The sequence below is a fragment of the Hibiscus syriacus genome, unplaced genomic scaffold (genome assembly GCF_006381635.1).
Source record: "Hibiscus syriacus cultivar Baekdansim isolate YM2019G1 unplaced genomic scaffold, ASM638163v2 tig00116960_pilon, whole genome shotgun sequence".
NCBI classification, from domain to species: domain Eukaryota; kingdom Viridiplantae; phylum Streptophyta; class Magnoliopsida; order Malvales; family Malvaceae; genus Hibiscus; species Hibiscus syriacus.
Window position 1 is genome coordinate 1040540 of NW_024063486.1, and position 25757 is coordinate 1066296.

At 35.0% G+C, this 25757-nt stretch overlaps 1 protein-coding gene across 3 annotated transcripts; it reads right to left on the reverse strand.

Moving 5' to 3' along the window:
• Window positions 1–1395: 1395 nt before the first annotated feature.
• LOC120189898 (CBS domain-containing protein CBSCBSPB5-like) lies at window positions 1396–24809 on the reverse strand. 3 transcript variants are annotated; one of them, XM_039193041.1, is made up of 18 exons: window positions 24432–24808; window positions 24219–24355; window positions 23204–23372; window positions 22913–23045; window positions 22653–22823; window positions 22401–22479; window positions 22169–22282; window positions 21947–22013; window positions 21715–21820; window positions 21562–21629; window positions 21329–21438; window positions 21141–21250; window positions 20486–20571; window positions 20325–20414; window positions 19777–19984; window positions 14642–14646; window positions 12095–12103; window positions 1396–1407 (listed from the first exon to the last, which is right to left on the reverse strand). In XM_039193041.1, exons 2-15 carry the CDS (start codon window positions 24344–24346, stop codon window positions 19805–19807), a joined length of 1611 nt encoding a protein of 536 aa, XP_039048972.1. In that variant the 5' UTR covers window positions 24347–24355; window positions 24432–24808; the 3' UTR covers window positions 1396–1407; window positions 12095–12103; window positions 14642–14646; window positions 19777–19804. The 3 variants fall into 3 exon arrangements, with proteins under 3 accessions (XP_039048972.1, XP_039048973.1, XP_039048971.1); XM_039193042.1 differs by lacking the exons at window positions 1396–1407; window positions 12095–12103; window positions 14642–14646 and having other exon boundaries at window positions 19569–19984; window positions 24219–24358; window positions 24432–24809; XM_039193040.1 differs by lacking the exons at window positions 1396–1407; window positions 12095–12103; window positions 14642–14646 and having other exon boundaries at window positions 19569–19984.
• Window positions 24810–25757: the final 948 nt, after the last annotated feature.

Below are 25757 nucleotides of genomic sequence, written 5' to 3' on the forward strand. Positions count from 1 at the left end.
TTAGTGAAAATTAATTTTATGTTCAAATAATGTTTAAAGATTAATTTAATTGTTTGAACATAATTATTTTTCAATATATAAGTTGCCTATACCACTAGAAAAGATTAATTTAGCATTTTATGTGCTTAAAAGTCAGATTTTAGAATTTTGGTGCAGAGGGAATCGATCCCCCCCATGAGGGAACCGATTCCCCCTTTGAAGGGGAACCGATTCCCCCCACAGGGGAATCGATACCCCCCTGGAGTTTTGTTAAATCGGGCAGAACACCCCCAAAAACCCCAAAACCCTCCTTTTCTTCTTCTTCCGCCGTTCTTCACCTCTAAATCTCTCAAATCTCCATTTTTTCCTCAAATCAACGATATTAATCGGAATTTGCTTCAAATATCATCTTCTAAACCTGTTGGAATCATTAAAATCGTGCAAACAACATCAAAATCCCCTCAATCTTCATCTTTCAAGGTAAATTTTTCTAAACTCTCTATTACATTGATTTTGAACATAGAATTAGTTTTAATTAGTTCTAGGTTAAAATAGTGATCGGGCATTGATTGTTTAGTGATTAAAAACTAGATGTTACAACTAATTTCATCAAAAACACAAGAATTTTCCAAATTTTTTTTAAATTTTCGAAATAAAAAAAATGTTAATTTTCAAATTATTGTGTTTTGATTAAATTATGTTATTGTTATGAAAACTATACATATATTGTTTCTCAAAACCATATTTTTCAAAAGTTTTTCAAAAACTTTGCCCATTAGGATTGATTTAGAGAACCTTGAATATTGAGGACTCAATTGAGTTTTGGGATTAATTGAATTGCATACATTTGTTTTTAAAATTGCAGGTATCAATTCTATTCCGATTTCCTAAACCATGTCCATCCTAATCTAGGTCTTCATCTAGTCGTTCTAGTCGTCAACCAACCCTCCTCCTATTCCTCAAAATCCTATTCCAAATCTTGATAACTTGACTATCCAAAATTCTTGTTTCAATCAACCGTGTCCTAAAGATTATCGTTATTGGTTTACCAATATTTTGACTCGTATAAGATTAGGGAAGAACGTATCCCATCTCTTCAAACTATGGTTGATATTAACTTTAAATATCTCCCTATCTTGCACGAATGGAAATTTGATAAACTTTTCGAACTTGAACCCATTGTCTATCATCAACTTGTTCGTATCTTCTATTGTAATGCCGTTTGTATCAGAAATCGTGACAAAACCAAAATCATAGGAGTACGTTCCTACCTCCTAGGTCAATATTTCCATCTTGATCCGGATTACATAGCCAATGCCTTAGGCTTGGATAATGAAGGTTTATCAAACGAAAAACAAGTTTTAGGCTCACGATATAAACGGAATGTGCAAGTGTTCTAGATCTTCATGAGCGTTTTCTTCATCATCACTTGGTGTTTCAACCATCTGGGGGTCATTATCTACTCTTAGGCTTTAGACCTTTGGTGGTTGCATTGTTTTGAACACAACTAAAATAAACCTTTCCGGAGATTATCTTTGCTGATCGTTGAAACCGTTACCTAGTGCATCATCTCATGATCACTTGGTTTTCAACCATCTGGGGGTCATTATTCTACTCTTAGAGCTTTAGACCTTTGGTGGTTGCATTGTTTTGAACACAACATAAAAATAAACCTTTCCGAGATTATCTTTGCTGAGATCGTTGAAACCGTTAACCTAGTGCCAAATAAGAAACTCTGTTCTTCACTAGTTTACGGTTGTATCCTTAGTAATCTCTTTTCTAAAGCCGAGCTTCGAGTTGGTCTAGATGCCGCTTTTCCTCATAAGAAACAAATTAACCTTCTTTCCTTAACGAGAGCGGGATGGATTAAGGATAAGGAAACCGGGGAATGGGTTCGATCTTCTGCAACTACTCCGGGAGCTAGTTCTTCACGAGCTCCACCCGAAGCTGACGAAGATCTCGAGCTTGAGCAACTAATGCGAGACATCGATGAAGCTGAAGCTGAACCTGAGCAGGCCGAGGAGCAACCCGAGGAGCACGCACAACAATCGACTCAAATGCCTCCATATTTTCAATCTTTTATGGAGACATTTGATTACCGATATGCGACAATGGATTCGCGCTTTTCCTCTATAGAGTCTTTGTGATTTGTGTTTAGAACTTAAAAACTTGAACAAAATGAATATTTTTTCAACATTTTTGAATTGTTTGATTTTGTGGATTGTTGGATTTTGGATTTATTGATGGTGTAAACTTATATGTTTGGTGTGTTTTATTCGTTATTGCATCATTTACATCATTATTAGCAATATGACCAATTTTGCCATATCACATTATTTATGAATATTGATTACGGAACTAATGGCTAACGTTTCTCTTAATTGTGATCTTAGCAGCTTATGCATACATATACCTAATCAATTGGCTTAATATTCTTCACGTTTATTTGAATCTTTTTGATTTAACAAAAAGGGGGAGAAGTGTGTTTTTAAGTTTTAAGTGCGTTTTTAAAATGATAAATGGGAGAAGTGTTAAAGTAAGGGGGAGTAATTTCAAAACTTGATTTCAAAATCTTAAAATTACTAAAATGTTTTGTTATATCAAAAAGGGGGAGATTGTTGAAAACATTTTGATATTTCGATATAACAAATTAAGTTAAATGAATTTTAAGATTTTCCAAAATGATTTTCCAAGTATATTCGATATAATTATTCGAATATCAAAACATTACTCAAAATATTTCAAAAATCATTTTTAATCCTTACTTAAGTGTAAAATTAAGTTTTAATCTTAAAACAATTTCAAAATAATCTTTCAAAGTATTTCGAACCATTTCAAAGCCAAAAATTCCAGATTGCTCAGAGGGAATCGATTCCCCCCCCAAGGGGGTACCGATTCCCCCTGAATGGTTTGGCTCCGAGATTTCCAGAATGCTCGGAGGGAACCGATTCCCCCATAGGGGGTACCGATTCCCCCATGTTCAACGGTCGAAATATTTGAATTTTACACTTAGGGAACCGATTCCCTATGAGGGGGAACCGATTCCCCCCACGCTCCAAGCTGTTTTATTAATTATTTTCACACTAAAACGGCTATATTATCTTCATTAATTATCCCCAACGTTCAGAAGTGATTCAAGGTGTATTTAAACAAGTTATGAAGCCCTTGATCAACAAGAAATCATAGAGAAACAAAGAGAGAAAGCATCAAACAAGTTTGTGCAAATCAAGCCAATTTTCCTTTCAATATTCATTTTGCTTTCAAGAACACCATTTGTGCTCATTTGTAATTATCTTTGAGTGTTCTTTTCTTGTTCTAGAATTATGCAAACATCTTACCTTGTGAGGTTTTCTTGTAAGTTTGCAAATTTGTAATCTTCTCTTTGGGAAAAAGAGTGTTCTCAAGAGTTGGGGTATACTCTTGAGGGATTTTGTAAGGTTATCTCTTTGGCCTCAAAAGAAAGAACAAATTAGTGAATTTGTTGGAAAATCCTTAGTGTGGATAGCTAAGGTAGTGGACGTAGACTTTGTTTGAGAAAGTCGAACCACTGTAAATCGCTGTGCAATTACTTTCAATTTTTCTGCAAAAGCTTCCACGAAATTTTTAATTGCCAATTCACCCCCCTCTTGGCCGATTCCGTCGATCGATTAACTCAACAGTAGTGTTGTGGCACTTGTAATGTTAATCAAACGTTGATTTAATACTGGTGTGACCTAGACTTATCCACATACTCTGGAGAAGTAGACTAGTTGAGTGTATGTTTCTAATGCATGTGTGAACCAAGTCTCGCTCGAGGTATTTAACAATGTGGGTCGTTTGGATGTATGTTCCTAATGTATATGTGATCCAGGTCTTATCCAAAGTATCTATGTCGTATGGTAGAGGGGTCTGAGTCTTATGATGCTATGGAGAACCTAGACTACATCATGATGCTTACATGTGTTTGTGATTGATGATGCATTGATGCTTGCTTCATGACAACACTTGTTGGCATGCTCATATGATGGATGCATGTATTATATTAAAGTTATTTGTGTGGCAATGAGCTTATTAACTGAACGTTAGAAAATGTGTTTTTGTTCACATGTTCATAGGTGGAGATCGAGGATCTTGTTGTATAATTAGAGATTCCAGCCATTACATCTATAAGAATACGTCTTGGATATTTGTAGAGGGCATGTATCATTCATTAATTTTATGTATATTTAGTCATAAATCTATTTTGGTATACTTGATATTGTACTCGGGATATAGTTTCAGGAGCTCCCCATTTTGTATACTTACTATTTATTATAGTTAAACTTGTGGTTATATTTTGATTATGAATATCTATATTGATTATAAATTGGATACCGATGATTATACTAATGATTTCAAAAAGGATTGATTAGTCACTTCGTTGATTTCGTGTAACACTTAAATCCTTCGGATTTAGGATGGATCAAATTAGGATGTAATAAATAGTTCCTTTAGTATAGTCACCTCATCGTCTAAAGGCCCAAACTCCTTAGCCAAGCCCTTAGACGAACATGCAATCATATGTTGTCTACAAGGACCTTAAGACTATGGATGAGTGTGCATTTCTCCTCCAATATGAAAAATTGAGACTGCCAACGTCATTGGAGGACTTATGACCAAAGGAAGTACAATATGTACTCAAACACTTGCAATGCAAGTTTGAAGGATCATCCAAGCTTGGGTTATAGATCGAGACAAGAAAATCAAATGCCATATCCAAATAGACAAGATTATTTTCATGAGCAACAACCTTCTTCATCATCAAAACCGACTTTGGAATATACAGTGCACTCTTTTACTAGAACCTGCAATAATTCCAACAAGAGAGTAGGTAAAGTATTAAAAATCTAGAAACTCGGGTAAGTCAAATCGGCTTCTCTCTTGGTCAACTTGCATCTCAAGGTAAACTTTCCTCGTAAACTATTCTAAAACAACACGTAAATGTTATTACGTTGAGAAGTGATAAGAAATTACTGGAAACACACATGAAAAGGGGACCCGAAAAGATAGTGACACAGATTGACAACCTTACAAAGTTAATTATGATTCAACCTCTTTACCCTCAAAGGTTAGCAAGGACCAAAAAGGACGAGAAGGAAAAAGAGATCTCTAAGACTTTCCATAAGGTCGAGGTAAGAATGGGTGAGAATGTACGTACATTACTTCAAAATAAACTTCCTTAAAAGTACGAAGATTTAGGTATGTTCACTTTTGTAAACACCATTTTTTTTATTTGTTTTGTTCTTTTATCATTATTTTATTATGTAAAAAATAATAATAATAAATGTAGTAGTCGGGGTTATTAATATCCCAACCCCCATGTATCAATCACTCTCCCTCTTCCCCCAAAACATTTGAAATGAAAAGCAGATTTCTTGGACTTTGTTTTCCTCTGCATTTTTGGCTTTCTTTTCTTTCTTTTTTCATTCTTTTTGCTTTTGGTTTTCGTGGGTTCATGGGTTGCAGAAGGAATGGCCACCGTTGAGCGGTGACCGACGTGTGAGAGAGGTCAGCTCGTGGCCTAGAAACTCCGGTTGTTGGTGGCTGGCGAAGGTCGGGGAGTTTCGACTGAGAGGTTGATGGTTAGAGGGTAGTATTCGGGGTTCAGTTTTGTGAGTGATGAGCGTCGGGGGGCCTTTTTACGTCGTTTAAGTCACCGGTCAGAGCAAGGGGTGGTCACCAAGGGTGGTGGCAGGCGTTGGGGCTCGTTTTTGAGCCCTATCGGCCGCCGAATGGGGAGGAGAAATGGAGGAGAAAGAGAGGAGAGAGTGAGAGATGGAGATAACGGGGAGGTTTTTTTAGTTGTTCAAGGGTCGGTCGGTCCTCCTCAGTCGTGGTTAAGGTCGTCGGTGGGTGTAGGTCAGTCACCGGCCCGGTGGCCAGCGTGTGGGGGCTGGTGTGCGACGGCCGAAAGTGCGTTTGAAGCTTTAATAAGATTATCGGCTGAGTTACGTAAATGGGGGGATATTTTGTTTGTATGGAAAAAGAGTAAATCACACATAAGGTTCCTTATTTCTAGGAGCTTTCTGTTTTGTTCTTCCTATTTTAGAGGGTTAATCATCAAATGGTCCCTGTAACTTTAAGCGCAGTTTTATATTTTAGTCACTAGTTTTAGGGTGAAATTGTTGTCCCGGTACCCCTATCTTTTCAGTATTTTTATATTTTGGTCACTGGACCTTTCGTTTCTAATTTATTGCAGTTTTATCATTCTATTTTGTTTTATTTTAATTTAGTCACTATTATTATTCTGATTTGTTTGAATTTAGCCACTGGTTTTTACATTTATTCATTTTAGCTACTGATTGGATTCTGCTTCTTATTTTATTATGATTTGGATGTGATAGTTGCAATTTATTCATTTTAGTCACTTTTTAATTTCTGATTTAGTTACTATCATTTTAATTGTTGCATTTTAGTCACTGTTATTAGATTTTATGCAATTTAGTCCTTGTACTTATTTTATTTTTATTTGTTATTTATGTTGTTTATTTTTACTTGTTGTTTTAGCTATTTTTATTAAATTTATTACTAATTGTTTTGTTTCATAGCTTTAATTTTTTAGATTTAGTTTTAAATTAGATTAACATTCGAATCAAGCTTAGAAATTAGAATTTCTCCCTAGTTTAATTAGGGAGCAATTCGAGTCGAGTTTTCGCATAACTCGCTCGATTACTCGAATTGATTGCTCGATTCTAAAATTAATTAATGCTTAATATTTTCTAAAAAACTTTAAGTGTAATAATTTAGATAATAATTAATGGTTTTAATTAGTCCTCGAGTTTAGAAATTACCAACTTAGGTACTAAGCTTTTAGAGTTTTTAGAAATTGATTTTTTTAGATATTGACCTTTAGTCCTCGAATTTCGATTAGACTTTTAATATCGACATAATTAAATAAGTTAAATAGAGCCTCCATTTTAAATTAGATTTCAAACTAGTCTTTTAACTTAGAGGATAACTCGAGTCGGTCCTTGCGTATATGCTCGAGGGACCATCTCGGTTATTTGATTCAATAATTGATTAAAATCAAATAGGATTAATATTAGAACTTATATTTTTAGGTTTTGGGGTTCTAGGTTCCTTTAATTTCATAATTTGACATTTTAAGCTAGAAAAAAACCTTAATTACTTTTAGTTTAATTAGGATGAATACAATTTTGTCTGATTGCATTTTATTTATAAATCTAAGGCAATGTTCACTTATTAGGGAATTAATGGTATATATCCCGCAAGTATGCTCAAGTGGCGATTACTGGTGATTCCCGAAATAGATCGACATCATTTTCAAAGACTGCATCATGATTTTTTAAAAACGAGGCAAATTCGGTTATTTTGCACAATAGTTGATCTCCTGCATTTACGCTTGGGAGCGCATCCTATCAGTCTCAATAAACGAATACCCTTTTCAACTTTACATCCGTAATGATTTTCAAATTAAATAAAGATCGAACTCAAAATTTCCGATTTTAAATATAGGGTAATCAACTAGGTACCAATTTTTGGGCGCTTGTGGGGGTGTTAATCCTTCCCCACACGTAACTGACTCTCGAACCTGATTTTTGGATTTTACCATACCTTAAAACTTGGTATTTTGATAAAAATAAAATGTTTTATTAAAATCACTCAGTTTTTACGGTGTCCTAATCGCACCTTAAATGATTGGTGGCAACTCCTCACATTTCGAAAACACTTTTCAAAGAGAAAACCCCCGAGTCGGTATCGATCTTTCCCCACCCAGGTGAAAAATGATGTCGATAGCTTAGCGACTCTACTGGAGATTTTTGTTTTCTAAACAAATTGTGAATCGAGACACGCGTTCGTTACCCTGTATTTATGATTTTAGAAATTACGAGTTTGATCTTATTTAATTTACAGTTCTTTATGTTATTTCAAAAGAAAAAACATATTTCTCTATGGTTAATGGTTACACTTTTGTGAATATTTAGGATTGTTGCATATCATAACTCTAAACCCGAGCTCAAACCCGGTTTACCTAAGCAGGGAGAAACGTCACACCTCATAAGGAGCATTAAGCTTCCTTGTGTGGGTATGATAAAGTACCTCTGGAAAGCATCCTAAGTTGCCTATCCGGATATCAGATCCAAGGTACGCTTTTAATGGTGTGATCCCCTGAGCTGAACCCAATTCGCAAGTCTGTAATAGGCCAGAATCAGAGTCAATCTTAGCAGGTTGTAAAAATTTCTTGGGAACCTTTGCTAGAAGCCTGCCACTTATAGAGAATGTAGTAAGCATGCCCCGCTAGAGCCATGTGGATAACCTAGGAGAACAAGAATGCATGCGGTTAGGACTATTAATTTCTTTTATATGATTTATTTTTTAGTCTCAACTTTGATTCAAATTTAATTATTTCTACTAAGATTACTTTTCTTTAACTAATCATTTCAACTGACTAGATTCTTTTTGTCTTGTTTCTACTAACATTGATTTCCTTTCGTATGATTTTATTGCATTTTTGCATAAACATGACATATCATTCAAAGGTATTTATTTCCTTATAGATGGACTAGATTTTCACTTCCCTAGTGTATTGATAGATTGTCGATTTTTCAAGAATTGTTCAAGGAACATTTATTTTTAGGATCAATTCCTTGTTGCAGCTCGCATTTTGCACTCCCCTTTTTGCATCTTTGCATTTGCATTTGCATTTTTGCATTAGTATATATACAGTGTATATTACATGGTACACATTGCATCTCAACATGCATTAATCACAGACCTGGGAAGTAACTTGTGGAGTATCTCGTGATAAAAGTTTTGAGGTAAGAAAAAGTTACCCATTTCATACCAAAAGGGATTGAGAGCTATGGATGTCATGTTAACATCGTATGATGTTCGAGGCACATCATTGAGATCTGTGGGGCACTGAGAAGCAAGGCCCAAATTTTGTTTGACCCAGGGTATTGACCTTTAACACGTAATGAGAGATTCTGGGGCCAATTAAAAATAAATTTTTCCACATATCGTGAAGCCTTTTGGCACTGGCTTTGTCCTATTTGAACGGGTTTTTGCTATTTCTTTGTTTTCTCAATAAATATTTTATTGATTGAACTTATGTCATTTTCCAAAGTTATGAGCAATAAATCAAGTTTTAATCATGTAATTCTTTGAATATCGAATGAATTAAAGGTTCTTTTACTACTTTATTAATTACAAATCTTTGACAAGTGTTAAGATTAAACTTTCCATACCCCATCCAAAGCTGAAAGAACCACTACTTGGTTCCTTACCCGAAATAACACATGTTTACTACCAAAGACTAAGCCTTGATATCATTTCCCCAGAAACCATAAAGGCATGCCCCTATCCCCCGAGGCACTAAAATATGTACTTTTACTTTCCCAGACAGATATAACATTTCATTAACATTACCCTTTTCAGAATTATAACTTTAAAGTCGCACATTTCCCTTCCTAGACACGGAACCAACATTCATTTCCCAAACCTCAATAAATCATGGGGGCATTACGAGGACCTTTCCAGCAAGAAAGACAAGATGGAGTGTCGCGGATCAAGTTTTTGAGAATTCGAATAATTGGGGCATACTAGGAGCAAATAGAAGAAGAATAAATAAAAAGAATCATTGAAGTAATTTTATAATGCATTAATTACATTGTTTTCATGTACATAAGATTAATCTTGAATACTTTTCCCCCTGGGGATACCTCTTTTACAAAGATTTCCATGTATGAGATGATGAACGGCTTTGTTTCATTTATCCTTTCAAAAATATGTATGTATATCTATATCCCTTGTTGTCCCCTTTTGAGCCTATAATATATTTTCTTCTGATTCAACCCTAACTAAGGATCACCTTCCACACTGGGGGGCAAAGATGAAGGACATCTGCTCACATGAGTGAATATCATCAATCTAGATTTCGCTATAGAAGCAAGTCATGATGAAATAAAGTGAGAAATAACAAGATATTACGAGGTAGAACCAATGTGAAGCGTTCGAAGATCAAATTGTGTTGACGACAAGGAGAGAAAAAAAATTAAAGATATAGCAAAAAAGAAATAAAAAGATAATAAAAAAGAAAAAAGAAAAAAATAAAAAAAAATAAATAAATAATGGGAAGATAGAAAAAGAAAAAGAGAAGAAAGAAGAAAGAAAACCGATCAAATACTTCAAGACGGGCGTTTCAAAGATCTAGAATCAATTCGCCAGAAGATCACATAACACCAAAAGAAAATAAAATAAAAGATGGACGAGCAGATCAAGTAGAGCAAGACGAGATTGAGGACAGCAGAATGAATTGATCCTTGGTTCAGTAACCTTTAAACACTTATTTGGGTCAATTTATCCCTTTCTTTCATAAATGTGAGCCCCCAACCTACGTTAAGTACATGAAAATTCCATTGTAATAATACATGGATTTCTAAGTGGAGAGACTATATTCAGATTTCATTCCGCCTCTCAGGGTTAATTTTATTTGCAAAGTTTGTTTTCTAAAATTTTTAATGCCTGATAGGAAAAAAATAATAAAAGGAGGTTCAAGACGTAAAATTTTAGATAACGTCTTGAAACAAAAGGAGAATTCGAGTTGAAAACCTGAAAAGGAAGCTCGAACACGAAGATTGTTGACCACTACACAGAAGGACAATCTTATACATCTCTTGATAAAGCATTGCACAGTCCATAGGTGCTCACGAGGGCTGGGAACCAATGAACATTTTCGAAAGATAAGCATAACGACTACTGCATCAAATTAATAAACACCAGAATCAAGGATGCAAGAAGCCAACCTGAAACACATTACCTCCCTAAATTAACCTAGAACACATTACCTTCCCAAGTCAGCCTAAGCCTTTTATCAGCATTAATCTTTACACTTTTCAAATGTATATAGTTTTTGAAGGATTAAAAGATAATTTAACTTATTTGATATTCAATGAACTCTTGTTTTACAATTTGTTTTGATTGTGAGTCGGAAGAAAATGATGGTACTTTTGAAATTTATTCAACAAATTTTTCACATTTCTCAAATAAAAAAGAAAAGATTTTCAAACAAGACAATCTCTCTGGAGAGTTCTAACCTGGAAATTGACAAAGGTCCCTCAGACCTAGAAGCTTAGAATCAGAAAGTGGGGCAAAGAATTGGAATGTTGGGGAGTGAGAAAAGCAGATTTTTTGCAAAGAAATACGATGGTACACCGTGGTGTGGGAGGAATGAAGAAGAGCAGATCAAGAAGAGAACAAGATTGCATGAGCACCTTTTCAATTCTATTAATCAAGAAAATCATGCATTACATATGCATGAATTTGCATCTTTGCATCAAACATCCATCACTTATGCAATGGAAACTTTAATTTTTTCCCTCTCATGAGGGTACCATTAAGATTTCTCTTGAAATCCTGTCGTTTTCAAATACCTTTTCTCTTCTCATGAGAACCTTCAGGATAGTTGCATTCATATACACATTTTTTATAGATCTCTTAGGAAAGAGTAAAATTAAAGAAAACCAGACAACTTCATCGAGAATGAGCAATCATCTTCATATTTAACATTTTCAAGCAAAGATCATAAATTTATCTCACTTGCGATTGTTTTTCTCAAAACAAGTTTCGTCTCACTGGAGATAGTTTCCCTTGAAACAAGAAATTTTATCTCACATGAGATGATTTTTCTTAAAACCAGTTTCGTCTCACTGGAGACAGTTTCCCTTGAAATAAGAAATTTTATCTCACTAGAGATGATTTTTCTTAAAACCAACTTCGTCTCGCTTGAGACAATTTTCCCTCGAAACAAAATGTATCTCACTTGAGATGGTTTTTCTTAAAACCAACTTCGTCTTGCTTGAGACAGTTTTCCCTTGAAACAAAATTTATCTTACTCGAGATGATTTTTCTTAAAACCAAATTTGTCTCGTTTGAGACAGTTTCCCTCGAAACAAAATCTATCTCACTCGAGATGGTTTTTCCTAAAACCAACTTCGTCTCACTGAAGACAGTTTTCCTTCGAAACAAAATTTATCTCACTCAATAGAGCTTCTCTTAAAACAAGTTTCTTATTCATTTTTATCCATATGTTGAATATTTGACAGGAATTCCAAAGTTAACAGAGGTTTTATTTCACAATTCAATGTTGAAGAAGAAGATTTCAGCAAAGAATCAATTCACGTCTTCATTTTTTAAAGAAGTGGATCTCAATAAAGATTCGAGAACCTTCGGGTCAATACCTTCGAGGTACTTCAAACACCAAATCACTGACATGTGATAATCTCTTGCAGGTTTAAAAATCTTCAAAGATAAGATAAACCAACCAACATTTCCAATGGATAGTTCATAATGAGAAGTACTCATCCGACTGAGCGAGAAAAAGTTCATAATGAGAAGAGCTAGTTGACCTATCACTCGATTCACGACATTTCGGATCAATGACGCCTCGCTTGAGGGATTAACAATTCCATTGAAGAGTTCATAAAGAGAATAACTCTTCCAACGAGGGAGAAGAAGCTCATAATGAGAAGAACTTGTTCAACCTTGAATCAACATTTCCAGTGAAGAGTTCATAATGAGAAGAACTCATCCAACGAGGGAGAAGAAGTTCATAATGAGAAGAACTTGTTCAATCTTGAATCAACATTTCCAGTGGAGAGTTCATAATGAGAAAAACCCATCCAACGAGGGAGAAGAAGTTCATAATGAGAAGAATTTGTTCAACCTTGGCTAAACATTTCCAGTGGAGAGTTCATAATGAGAAGAACTCGTCTGATGAGGGAGAATAAGTTCATAATGAGAATAACTTGTTCAACCTTCGCTAGATTCCATCATAGAATAAACCGATCAACATTTCTAGTGGAGAGTTCATAATGAGAAGAACTCATTCAACGAGGGAGAAGAAGTTCATAATGAGAAGAACTTGTTCAACCTTAGCTCAGCATTTCCAGTGGAGAGTTCATAATGAGAAGAACTTGTTCGACCTTGGATCAACATTTCCAGTGGTGAGTTCATAATGAGAAAAACTCATCTGACGAGGGAGAAGAAGTTCATAATGAGAAGAAATTGCTCAACCTTGGTGATTTTATCACAGAAAGAAGTGGATTGACATCCCCAGCGAAGAGTTCATAATGAGAAGAACTCGCCCGATCAAAAGAAATTGGAGCTCAAGATTTTAGCAGTTTAGGCTAGATAAAAAAATGGTGCATACTATCTTTGCTCTATTCCTGTTCCACAATAATGACCAAAGAGGGGCAGCTGTAAACACCATTTTTATTTTTTTGTCATTATTTTATTATGTAAAATAATAATAATAATAATAAAATGTAGTAGTTGGGGTTATTAATACCCCAACCCCTATGTATCAATCACTCTCCCTCTTCCCCAAAAATTTTGAAATGAAAAGCAGATTTCTTGGACTTTGTTTTTGTCTGCATTTTTTTCTTTCTTTTCTTTCCTTTTTCATTCTTTTTGCTTTTGGTTTTCGTGGGTTCATGGGTTGCTGAGGGAATGACCACCGTTGAGCTGTGGTCGACGTGTGAGAGAAGCCAGTTCGTGGCCTAGAAATGTCAGTTATTGGTGGCTGGCGAAGGTCGAGGAGTTTCGACCGAGAGGTCGATGGTTGGAGGGCAATATTCAGGGTTCAATTTTGTGAGTGATGAGCATCGGGGGCACCTTTTTACATCGTTTAAGTCGTCAGTCGGAGTAATGGGTGGTCACCAAGGGTGGTGGCCGGCGTTGGGGCTCGTTTTTAGCCTTTTCGGTCATCGAATAGGGAAGAGAAAGAGTGAGAGAGGGAGATAACGAGAAGGGTTTTTTAGTCGTTCAAGGGTCGGTCAGTCCTCTTTCGTTGTGGTTGAGGTCTCTGGTGTGTGGGGTCGGCGTGTGGTGGCCGAAGGTACGTTTGAAGCTTTGATAAGCTTCTCGGCTGAGTTACGTAAATGGGGGGATATTTTGTTTGAATGGAAAAAGGGTAAATCACGGATAAGGTCCCTAGTTTCTAGGAGCTTTCTACTTTATTCTTCCTATTTTAGGGGGTTAATCATCATATGGTCCATGTATCTTTAGAAGCAATTTTATATTTTAGTCACTAGTTTTAGGGTCAAATTACAGTCCAGATACCCTTATCTTTGCCATATTTTTGCATTTTGGTCATTAGACCTTTCATTTCTAATTTATTATACTTTTATCATTCTATTTTATTTTATTTTATTTTAGTCACTATTATTATTCTGATTTATTTGAATTTAGCCACTGGTTTTTACATTTATTCATTTTAACCACTGATTGGATTTTTCTTCTTATGTTATTATGATTTGTATGTGATAGTTGCAATTTATTCATTTTAGTTACTTTTTAATTTTTGATTTAGTTACTATTATTTTAATTGTTTCATTTTAGTCACTGTTATTATATTTTATGCAATTTAGTCCTTACACTTATTTTTGTGTTGTTGTTTATGTTGTTTATTTTTATTGTTTTTTATTATTACTTGTTATTTTAGTTATTTTAATTAAGTTTATTATTAATTGTTTTGTTTCATAGCTTTAATTTTTTAGATTTAGTTTTAAATTAGATTAACATTTGATTTCGCCCTAGTTTAATTAGGGAGCAATTCGAGTCGAGTTTTCGCATAACATGCCTGATTACTCGAACCGATTGGTCGATTCTAAAATTAATTAATGCTTAATATTTTCTAAAAAACTTTAAGTGTAATAATTTAGATAATAATTAAGGGTTTTAATTAGTCCTCGATTTTAGAAATTATCAACTTAGGTACTACGCTTTTAGATCTTTTAGAAATTGGTTTTATAGATCTTGACCTTTAGTCCACGAATTTCAATTAGACTTTTAATATTGACATAATTAAATAGGTTAAATAGAGCCTCCATTTTAGATTAGATTTCAAACTAGTCTTTTAACTTAGGAGATAATTCGAGTCGACCCTCGCGTAAATGCTCGAGGGATCATCTCGGTTATTCGATTCAATAAATGATTACAATAAAAAAGGATTAATATTAGAGCCTACATTTTAAGGTTTGAGGCCTCTATGTTCCTTTAATTTTATAATTTGACGCTTTAAGCTAGAAAAAGTCTTAATTACTTTTATTTATAAATCTAAGGCAATGTTCACTTATTAGGGAATTAATGGTATATCTCCCGCAAGTATGCTCAGGGGGAGATTATTGGTGATTCTCGAAATAGGTCGACATCATTTTCAAAGATTGCATCATAGTTTTCTAAAAACAAGGCAATATTCGGTTATTATGCACAATAGGTGATCTCCCGCATTTACGCTTGGGAGCGAATGCTATCGGTCTCAATAAACGAATACCCTTTTCAACTTTGCATCTGTAATGATTTTCAAATTAAATAAAGACCGAACTCAAAATTTCTGATTTTAAATATAGGGTAATCAACTAGGTACCAATTTTTGGGCGCTTGTGGGGGTGCTAATCATTCCCCACGCGTAACTGACTCCCGAACCTGATTTCTAGATTTTCACATACCTTAAAACTTGGTATTTTTATAAAAATAAAATGTTTTATTAAAATCACCCAGTTTTTACGGTGTCCTAATCGCACCTTAAATGATTGGTGGCGACTCCTCACATTTCGAAAACACTTTTCAAAGAGAGAACCCCGAGTCGGTATCGGTATTTCCCCGCCCAAACGAAAAACGCTGTCGACAACTTTCTCATGTCAAATTGATAATGTCAAAATCGAAAAGTTCATATTAGATTTAGGAGCATCCATTATTGTTAATCCTCATTTTATTTATTCTGCTAACAAAATATGTCACCTTAAAAAGATAAATGTCATCATTTAACTGGCCGATCAATCAAATGTGTACCTCATTTTCAACTTGGAAGATTATTTAGTTCATGTTAACGGACAGGTTTTTCCTATAGATTTCGATATCATTGATATGGAAGAAAAAGACTCTAGTAATCCTAATTTGATTTTCTTAGTGCATGATGGTACTCTTACTATCGTGTTTGATGGAGAAGTCATCAAGTTCAACATAATGATGTCATAAGAAATCTTAGAGATGCATTTGCTTTATTTGCCTTAGATGTCATTAGTCCATTTTGGGAAGTTCTACAGTGCGACATCTTTAATATATAACTAAAAAAAGACATTACCGGTCTTGTTATTATTTAAATAACAAAACCGGTAAAAAATTATCTAACACATTATTATTTCTACCTAAAACATCAATATTTTTTAACATTTTCGGTAAAGTGTCCAACAATAACAAAACCGATAACGCTTTTCCGGTTTTATTAACAAAACCAATAAAACGCCCAATAATAACAAAACCGATAGAAATAATATTGTTTCCGGTATATTTTTACTAGTTTTGTTATTTAAATAATAACAAAATCGGTAGCGCCTTTTTTAGCTGTATATTAAGGCTGCCTGACGTGATCATTTCCCTTCCATTTTATGTATAAAGCTTTGAACCGATTAAAAGAGAGAATTTCATAGAGCCAAAACTTGAATTGATGTCTTTGCCTGACTATTTAAAGTATCATCTCTTTGTTGAATTAGAACACAAGACATGTCGAATTGCCAAGTAATGCAATACAATGTTATATGAAATCGGTAACCAAAGGAAATTCTTTGATGCAAGTTACTAAAGTGGTAGTTATGTCTAGCCAAAGTTGTTAAAGAAATGTGTCGCATGGGAGACAACCCATGAAAAGTTTATCTTTTTAATTTTAATTTTTAGGAATTACAATAGTATTTAGAGGAGAATTCAAAACATGGAGGCCAACAAAAAAAGTCTTCTTCGATCATATGGACTTTCAACCTCTTTCCACTCACGTTATGGAGGCATCTATGTCGAAATAAGGGAGTTTTTCTTCTCCCAAACTTTTTATCGCTTTATTTAATATTTTGAGCATGTGGATAAAAGCATTGAAGATAATTTTTAGTTTGTGTGGGGAAAATTTTGAATTCATTTTGATTCACGTTCTTAATTGATATATTTTAGTTTCTCGATTGCTGGCCTTTAATCAAATTTATAGGAGAAGAATATACAAAATACATGCTTTTAGAAGATTTGAATCATTGTTTCCACATTGGTGATTATGCTAGAAACCAAAATTGTTGCCTTTTGTTGTTTAGGATCCTTAAGTAAAATCGAAATTGATGTGGGATTTAATTTGAATTTTGAACTTCTAACCAACTGAAAGATTATTTTGTTATTTGATTGAATAAAGGATGGCCAAGCTCTTAGGTGAATGCCCATTCATCCATCTTCTACAAGAATCTTAAGATGACGGATGAATGTGTGATTCTCTAAACTTCCTAGCAGAGCTCTTAGGCAAACACGCATTCATCCATCGTCTACGGGGACCTTACAAATAGTGTCCTCTTCCTCGTCCTGACTCCCGAGTAGTACCTTCGCTAGGTGACCTACTCCCTCATAGGGCCACATTTTCCTAAAATTACTAGCATCCCAAAGACACTTGCTCACCAAACTTTGGTCCTTAACCAATGTGGAATGTCCCCCTCAAGGCAAAACTTAAAGCTTTTGGATAACTTATGGATAACCTTGACAAATTTATAGCGGTCCAAGACCAGTTTTTCCTTGCTACTCTAATCCACGATGGGCTCCTTAATTTCAGGCCCTTCATGTGCCTCCGCGTAAAGCTCAAAAGGTCCAAACATGTTTTCTGGGTCACAACATTTAAAGTAAAGAGATTCCACTAGACGATTGATGAGGTCGACCATCCTTTTTTATGGTAGTAAATGAAATATCCATGAGGATCCACCAAGAAACTCTAGTCAATTGACCAATAGCAAGCCCATAATCATTCAAAACACCCCTCATGAAACTATGCACCGAAAGGTAAAGACCTGCCTCGAGCAAACAAGGGCTTGATCGTTGTCACAAACCTTGCAACAATCACTCACATAACATGGCCCTGAAGGAATCTCAAACTCAAACCTAAAATTTTCCCATAGTAAACCTCGAATCAGTAGAAGATTCCTGACCTCATCTCTTCTAGTTTTGCATATGAAGGTCGCACCCTCTACAGTAGACATGCGACGACACTCTTTTTTGTCATTCTGACCGGAGAGTTGAAAGACAGACAAAACTTTTAAGAGAGAGAGATTAAGGATTCAAGAGTCTTGTCTTCAAAAAAAAAAAACCCCTTTAAATAGTAAACGAATGTGGCACCCCAAAATGGTTTGAATATTGTATCGCCTAACCACTCTAATTACAAGCCAACACGTGTGCAGTTTCTCCAACTATCCTAGAAACATTATTATTAGTACCCCAAAGGATGACCCAGTTAAAGCATAACATGAAACCAAATGATAGTCTAAGATCGTACCACTTTATTGTATTTCCTTGACTAAGAGCAGACAAGATGTTATACCTTTGGAGAATATCAAATATCCGCCAACAAGGACCTTGGAGGATCATACCCCTCCCATTGGAGCCTCCAAAAGATCTCCAGAGACACCAAGTCATTTCCGTAACCACCCTCCATCGGATTGCCATACAGAGCATCGGATTGCCATACAGAGCACACACTCCTCAGCCGACGCGATTTTTGATAACCAAATCTGATGATTGATAGTCGTATGACACTCATCATCCTATTAGCAGGAATGATGACCCTAGACTTGACACTAATCATCTTATGATAAGAATATTCGTATCCAGAGACTAAAAGAAAAAATAGTTTCTTCTTCTTCCATTTGAGCTCCCATATACACCAATCACATTCTTCTCTTCAACATAAACATAAGGGCCATCGACTATTCTCCTTTTCGTTCAAATCAGAGAAGTTGAACTGCCAAGGTCGACAAAACCAAATTGTTCCCATCAACTCTATTTAACTAGAAAAATCTTTGAATTTTCTCAATTGAATTTATATCTAATTAATCCGAGAAACCAACTTAATCATAAAATCAATAATAATATAGATTTATAAAAATAATTTTATTTATACTTTCTGTTAATATTATAAATTAATTTTTTAATAATATTTCCGCAATATAGATTAATAATGTAGCATTATTTCCCATTTTCGTAAGCAAACTTGGATGCGACGGATAGCAGAATAATGCAAAATTAGTTCTGCTCTTCGTTAACAAACTCGGATTTGCGACCGTGAGTCAGATAGGATCCAAGAGTAAATATACGATCATCTGAAAAAAAAATTAAACCTACTCACATTAGATGTATATTCATATTTAACATTTACTTATATATATATATATATATACACACATGGGATACAATCTTATTACATAATGTAAAATTCTTTTAATTTTACACAGATTTATGACTGTTAAATTGATGAAAATAAATGACTAATAGTAGAAATGAAAAGATATTCACAAGAAAAAAAACATTAAATTAATCTCAACCATCTATTTTCACTAATCAAATGGTCTTAAATCTGTATAAAATTAAATTAATCCTAACCCTATATATATATATATGTATTATAACAAAGGGATTCTTATTTGTATAAACATTAAGTTAATCAAGGATCATAAAAAGAATGGTACTGTTTATTATATCAGTGAGCATTTACAAGCCCACGTATGCAAACTGGAATATGAAGCAAGGCTCTTTTATATCATTTAATGGTACTGTTTATTATATATTCCATTCATTAAGTTTCAGTGATAAAAATAATGGAGAAACAACCATAGCTCAACATTCTAAGCTGTGGCAAGCAGAAACCTGAGAAAAAAGATTATTTCTCGATTCGATCCGAAAAAGAATTGAAATCAAGCACCATTTATCTAAGGGAAAGTTGTTACATTTCCTCTTGAAATTTGTGAGTTACAAATGGGAAAAGTTTCTACCGGTGCTAATTCCCGGATCTCTTCAAGTATGCTAATAAGCCGATCCCAGCAGCAACTGCAGCCCCGGCTGCAACAGCGCTGTATGCAGCAGACCATGCATCGGCGTTAGCATAATCTAGGCTTCCCGAACCAGAACTCCTTCGATGAATTTTTGTTCCTGAATAATCTAGATGCAATCTCAAGCACTGCAAAAGTCATATGATCATTTGTCTCAGCATAAGAGATGACGAATTCAAAGAAGTTTCCACTGCTACAAATAAGATGCTGACTTTAGAATGAACTAATACGCAGAGAGATCCAAATTGCACACTAACGTCTAAACACCACATATATCCCATGCATACCTACTAAAGATCATTTTCTGTTTTACATTTTTTTCTTTAGGGTCATACTACGAGCCAAATATAGTTCCAAGCAACATTTCATCATACAAACCTATATTATTATTAGGGAATTAAGAGTAAAGTGCGCCATAAAATGGTCAGTTAGGCGTAAATCTATATAAACTACACAGTCCAATCATACCTTCCAACCAGCTAACTTTGCATGCTCAACAGCCTCTGAAAGATCAGTGTCGGATGCCAACACAACTTTGTCATGGTCTTCATCTTCATACTGCATGATATACCCTCCAATTAGCATAAAATTTGGAGCAAGTATTATTACACAAAAAAAAAAAAACCTACCAATATTTGAGGCACATTGTTTCTATCAATGTCATCCTCCAGCCTATTGAGGATTGCTGTTATTAGATCTGTTAAACTCCGTGTATCTGTATACAGAAGCAACAGACAAAAATCCAATTAGATACAACTTATCGACAGGGATGGTGAAAGGTGTTACTGAAGAATTAGATCCCTCCGATAATATGCTCATGATTGTGGGAAATGCAATCGTCTGACCACTGAAAATCTGCTAAGTTGTAGGACAAGTAACCAATTGTAAATAACACAATAGATGTAAACCATAAGATCAGAACTTAACCCCAAAAAATATTATCGAAGCAAGTGTCAAGGAAAAGTTGACCAAGAAATGGTTTGATTAGGTTGCACAAATTTAACAAGTGATAATACAAGAAACACTAAATGTTATGATCGTGCCAATTTGTTATGATCATGTGTGTTTGGGACTGATAGTTCAGCTCGTCGAAGGGAGACTGAAACTTTTCAGCTCATCAAAGATAGACTGAAACCTTTGGACTCGTGAAAGAGAAAACCAGATCTTTTAGGTTTTTGATTGAAATTCTGCTTAGGGTTTTAGTATTTAATGCCCTTTAAATAGACTAGTATTAGTACATAAAGGAAACCTTTTGTTAATAGGAAAATAAAATCAATAACATACCACAAGTAAATCTATGCATTCGGCCCCTTTTATCTTGTATTTTGAAGCCAAATGTATTTGGAATATTGGAAAACGGATAGGAAAGAGATCTCCCTGTCTCTACTCCATCACTGAAAAATCACTGAGTTAGTAGACAGTAATGGCAGAAATCACAACTATATGATCAGAGAAACATCAACAAAACAAACCTTCGACTCTCAACATCCTCTTCATTGGGAGGTAAGGCCATTGCAGAATCCCAAAACTTCTGCATCATTGTTGTGCCAGCCTCATTGTTGACTCCAGAGGTACTCCCAACCTAGTTTTGAAGAACACGAGTACATCGTAACAAGTTGAATGCTTTTGAATAAATATCTGTACGTTACAGAACTTATCCTGTAAAATTACTTCAAGAACATCATAATCTTAGAAAGATACTGACTTGACTTAAAGTGGCAATAGCAGCATGAGTAATATGGATTACATCAAAAACAGCAACTATCTCTCCATCTGTATCCAACCACAGAAACTTAATAAGAACTGGTTTAGTGCATGTACAACACTAGATTCTTTGCAAAGTAGTAACTCATATCACCTCTATCTACAACAGGGAGATGTAAAAATTTTCCATCATGCATGGTATGCAAAGCATCAACAATTGGCGTGTCAACTATTGCACATTCTGGGTTAGGAGTCATGACCTATACATCGAATCAAAAGCAAAATGATGAGCATATTATTGAGGTGAAAAATGATGAGTTGATACAAAAGTTTATAAGGTCAATATAAATAAAAAGGAAAACATGAGATCCAAAAGTGGCAAATACCTTCTCCACAAAAGTAGCCTCAGGAGGCAGATTTTGTGCTATTACCCGCATCAATATATCCTTCGAACTGTAAGAAATTCATAGCCATGGGTTAGAGTATATGCCAAAAACAAACAGTAACAATGGAAAGTAAAACAGATTGATAATACACCTTCCTGCCCTCCCTCAGCCACATATTGAACACAATGTTGAATTGAAATTTGATAAAAAAAAAAGACTCACGTTAGAATCCCTCGTGGTTTGTTTTCAACCGTCACAACTGCAGAGTTTACTCGAGATTCAAGCATCTTTTTTGCAGCCACTAAAACTGAGTCATCTGGTGAAACTGTTACAATCCTAATAAATGGCATTGTGTTAAACTAAGATATTGATAGTATTACAAATAAACAAAATATCATCTATATATGTTGTATAAAGGACCAGATAGATATAACAAAAAGAAAGTATTACCTACTTTTGATTTTCTGTGATAATCGTAGACAGTGAGGGCCTGAACATTTGCTCACGAAGTGTCTCAATGAATGTGCTGTGACCTGCATATCACCCCAAAAAATAGAGATCTTAAAACATGTCAACTGATAGCTAAATTAAACCAGAAAATGCATGATACAAGGGCCAAAAGTAAAAGGGCGACAGGTACAGACAAATACAAGGGCCAAAAGTTAAAGTACTTCATTGAAGACAAAAGAAAACATTATCCACCAACCAGAGAGAGACGTTCCCCAATTTTTTTCTACTCCTTCAACTGCAGCAGCAATAGCTTTTCCCTTTTCAGCAGCCCTTTCCATTCGAGCAATAGCATCATACAAACACTTAGCTATATCAAGCAAAGCAATGACTTCCCCATTTTCTACAACAGGCAAGTGTCTAAACTTTCCTGTTTAGAATGATATATGAACAACATTAGAGGTAAGATCTGAGAAAACATATCACATAGAAACTAGATATACAAAACAAAGGACCAACCTTGCACCATCTTCTGAAGTGCCTCCACTGCAAGAGTATCAGAAAGAACAAATACAGGGTTCTTGGTCATTACTTTTGAAACTGGTGTCTCCTCCAGATTAAGCTCCCGGGCTATCACTCTTGTTGCTATGTCCTTCAGTCAATAAAGAAAAAGAACCAATAAATAAGACACATCATAGTTGTTATAATTCAGTAGGCAGAAATAATTCATGCAGTTTGTATCCCGTCCACTAGTTTCAACATTTTAAATGAAAAGGAATTGGTAACAGTTTACGAGGAAGTCAGTAATACCTTGTCTGTGAGGATCCCGCAAAGTAATGCATTAGAGTCAGTAAGCAATAAAGCATCAACCCTACGAGCAGCCATCCTACGGCAAGCTTCATAAATGCTTGTACTATCAGGTACAGTCAGGGCCTTTGAAAGCCGCAACCTCTTCACAGTACGCTCTCCAGCTAGTCCCCTTTCCACATGCAAGTAGATACGAATAGTTAAATTACTACTTTCAAGATAAAATTTCAAATTGGTTGGAACTACAGAATCTGAACCTTTTTTCATTACTGATTTGACAGAATGAACACAATAAAAATACGAATTTTCACAAATCATTACTGGCCGCTGTGAATTTTATCCACTTTAAAAAATTTAAAGAAAATACAAAATAAATCTAGTAATATACACAGTTCATTGTCTTTTCAAGTTAACAAGTGACAGAAGCTTCTACTCCTCAGGACTTAAGATTTCAAAGAAAGGGGAAAGTTTTTAGAGTGTGGACAAATTTTAAAGGTTCGTGTTTAAAGCAATGCAACTAAACAGAAACACATATTGTTCCAGGTGCAACCCTTCAACGTAATTGAAGTATCCATTTTAGACAGGCATTTGACACCTCAACGTGTACATATACTTATTAACATGAGAATATGACCATCCAAATGAAAGTAAAGCTATACGCTCCTATGTCAGATATGCTGCCATGCAACATGGGCAACGCTGACACATACAAGCTCAAGAGGAAAAACATCATGGTTGCCAATGATATACAACTTCCATAATATTGGATATACCTGTCAACACCGCTTTCCTTTATACAGGCAAACAACATAAGCTTCCAAGGAAATATTCAACAGTTGACCTTAAACCTAAGACTCAACCGCAAAAACATTTTTCTTCTCAAATAAATGCGATTTTTCGAAATTTAATTTACACAAAACTTCAATAGTTTCTTCAATATTCAAAATAAGCTAATATATTTTTTAAAAAAAATCTTAAAAAGAAAAAAATCAAATAAGACTTGAAAAGAAAGGCCTACATAGGACGAGAAGATGGTACGAGTTTTCGACTAGAGTCGGAACCTCCATTCTCCGGTAAATTTTTCCTTGTCGACGACACGTTTGCCAATGATGAACTTCGCCTCGATGAACCGCTCTGACTTTCCATATCTAATCCCTGCTAATCATGTAGATTTTCCATCAATGACATATCGAATGAAAACAAATTAATTGAAAAAAAAATAACAACTTACCTGAATCAGAAACTTGTTCTGAATCCTATTTCGAATCCAGAGATTGCAGTGTTATTGCTTAAAAAAATTAGAGCTCGATTTTATTAATTCGGGAATTGAGAAGAGGTTTAGCGGGAAAATCAAGCGATCTGGACAAAAAGGAAGACTCTAGGCTTCAAAGGCCAAAACGCCGGAAATGTTTCGAATTTTAAGATTTTGAAGTGATAAAGAAAAGAAAAGAAGGAACAATCGCCGGTCGGGAATGCCGTCGGGAAAATTTGGATTTTCCCGGAAAATACACCGACCGGAAAGACGAGAGAAAACAAAGGATCGAGACCAAAACGGCACGAAATGGGAAAGAGTGTGAAAATTGGAGGAATAAAAAACCAACCAGATTCTTCCACGTGGAATGTTGTTTTAACTGTAACGCTCCAATTAAACGGGATTTTGTTAGGTTTACAATTATAGCGATGGCGGTTTCATTTTTTTATTATTATAAGTAATAAAATACTTAATTCCGGTAATTACACCTTTGACCTGTCAACTTATTTTAATAAAAAGATATTCTAGAATAATATAATAAATACGGTATGACATATTAGTCCTAATTAATAATTTTGTTATGTTCAATTAAATTATAATTTTGTTTTATTTTGGTATATTTTTTTTAATGTAATAAAGACAAAAGCTTTAATAATTAGATGAAGCCTTTAAATAAGAAGGCCTTAAAATGCCCCTTTTAAGTAGAGGCACGATGGTAGCAGGTGTAGTGGGAAAGGAAAGCAGCTCATAATTCTGAACAATAGGAAGCTTGGACATTCCATCAGCAGAAATGTTTCCCTCGCGTGGAACCCAAAGGAATTCAATATACCAGCTACAGCAGCAAAACGAGGAGATAGCTCGAACTAGCGGGAACAAATCCCGGTCCAAAATGGCCTTATTAAACAGCTTAATGGCTTGTAGACTATCTGACTGCATCTGTAATAAATCGAAACCATGAGTCCAAGCGAGTTGAAGGCCAATGTAGATAGCCTAGAGTTCAGCTTGTAGGGGCGTAGTTATGCCAATTGACTTATGAAAGCCAGTTATCCAGTCTCCAGCACTAGAGCGGAAAACACCACCAATAAAACCCAATCTTGTGTAGGTATCTATAGTTGCATCGGTGTTGAGGCATATCCATCTATCTGGGGCGCTTCCACCTTATATCCTGCATGGAATGGGTTGTAGGGACTGGAATAAGAGGACGGGTAACGGTAAAATGAGAGGATCATACAATGCTCAAACGCAGAACATACTCCATGGAAGGATTCAAGTCGGTGAACATGAAACAATTTCTACGTTTCTAGA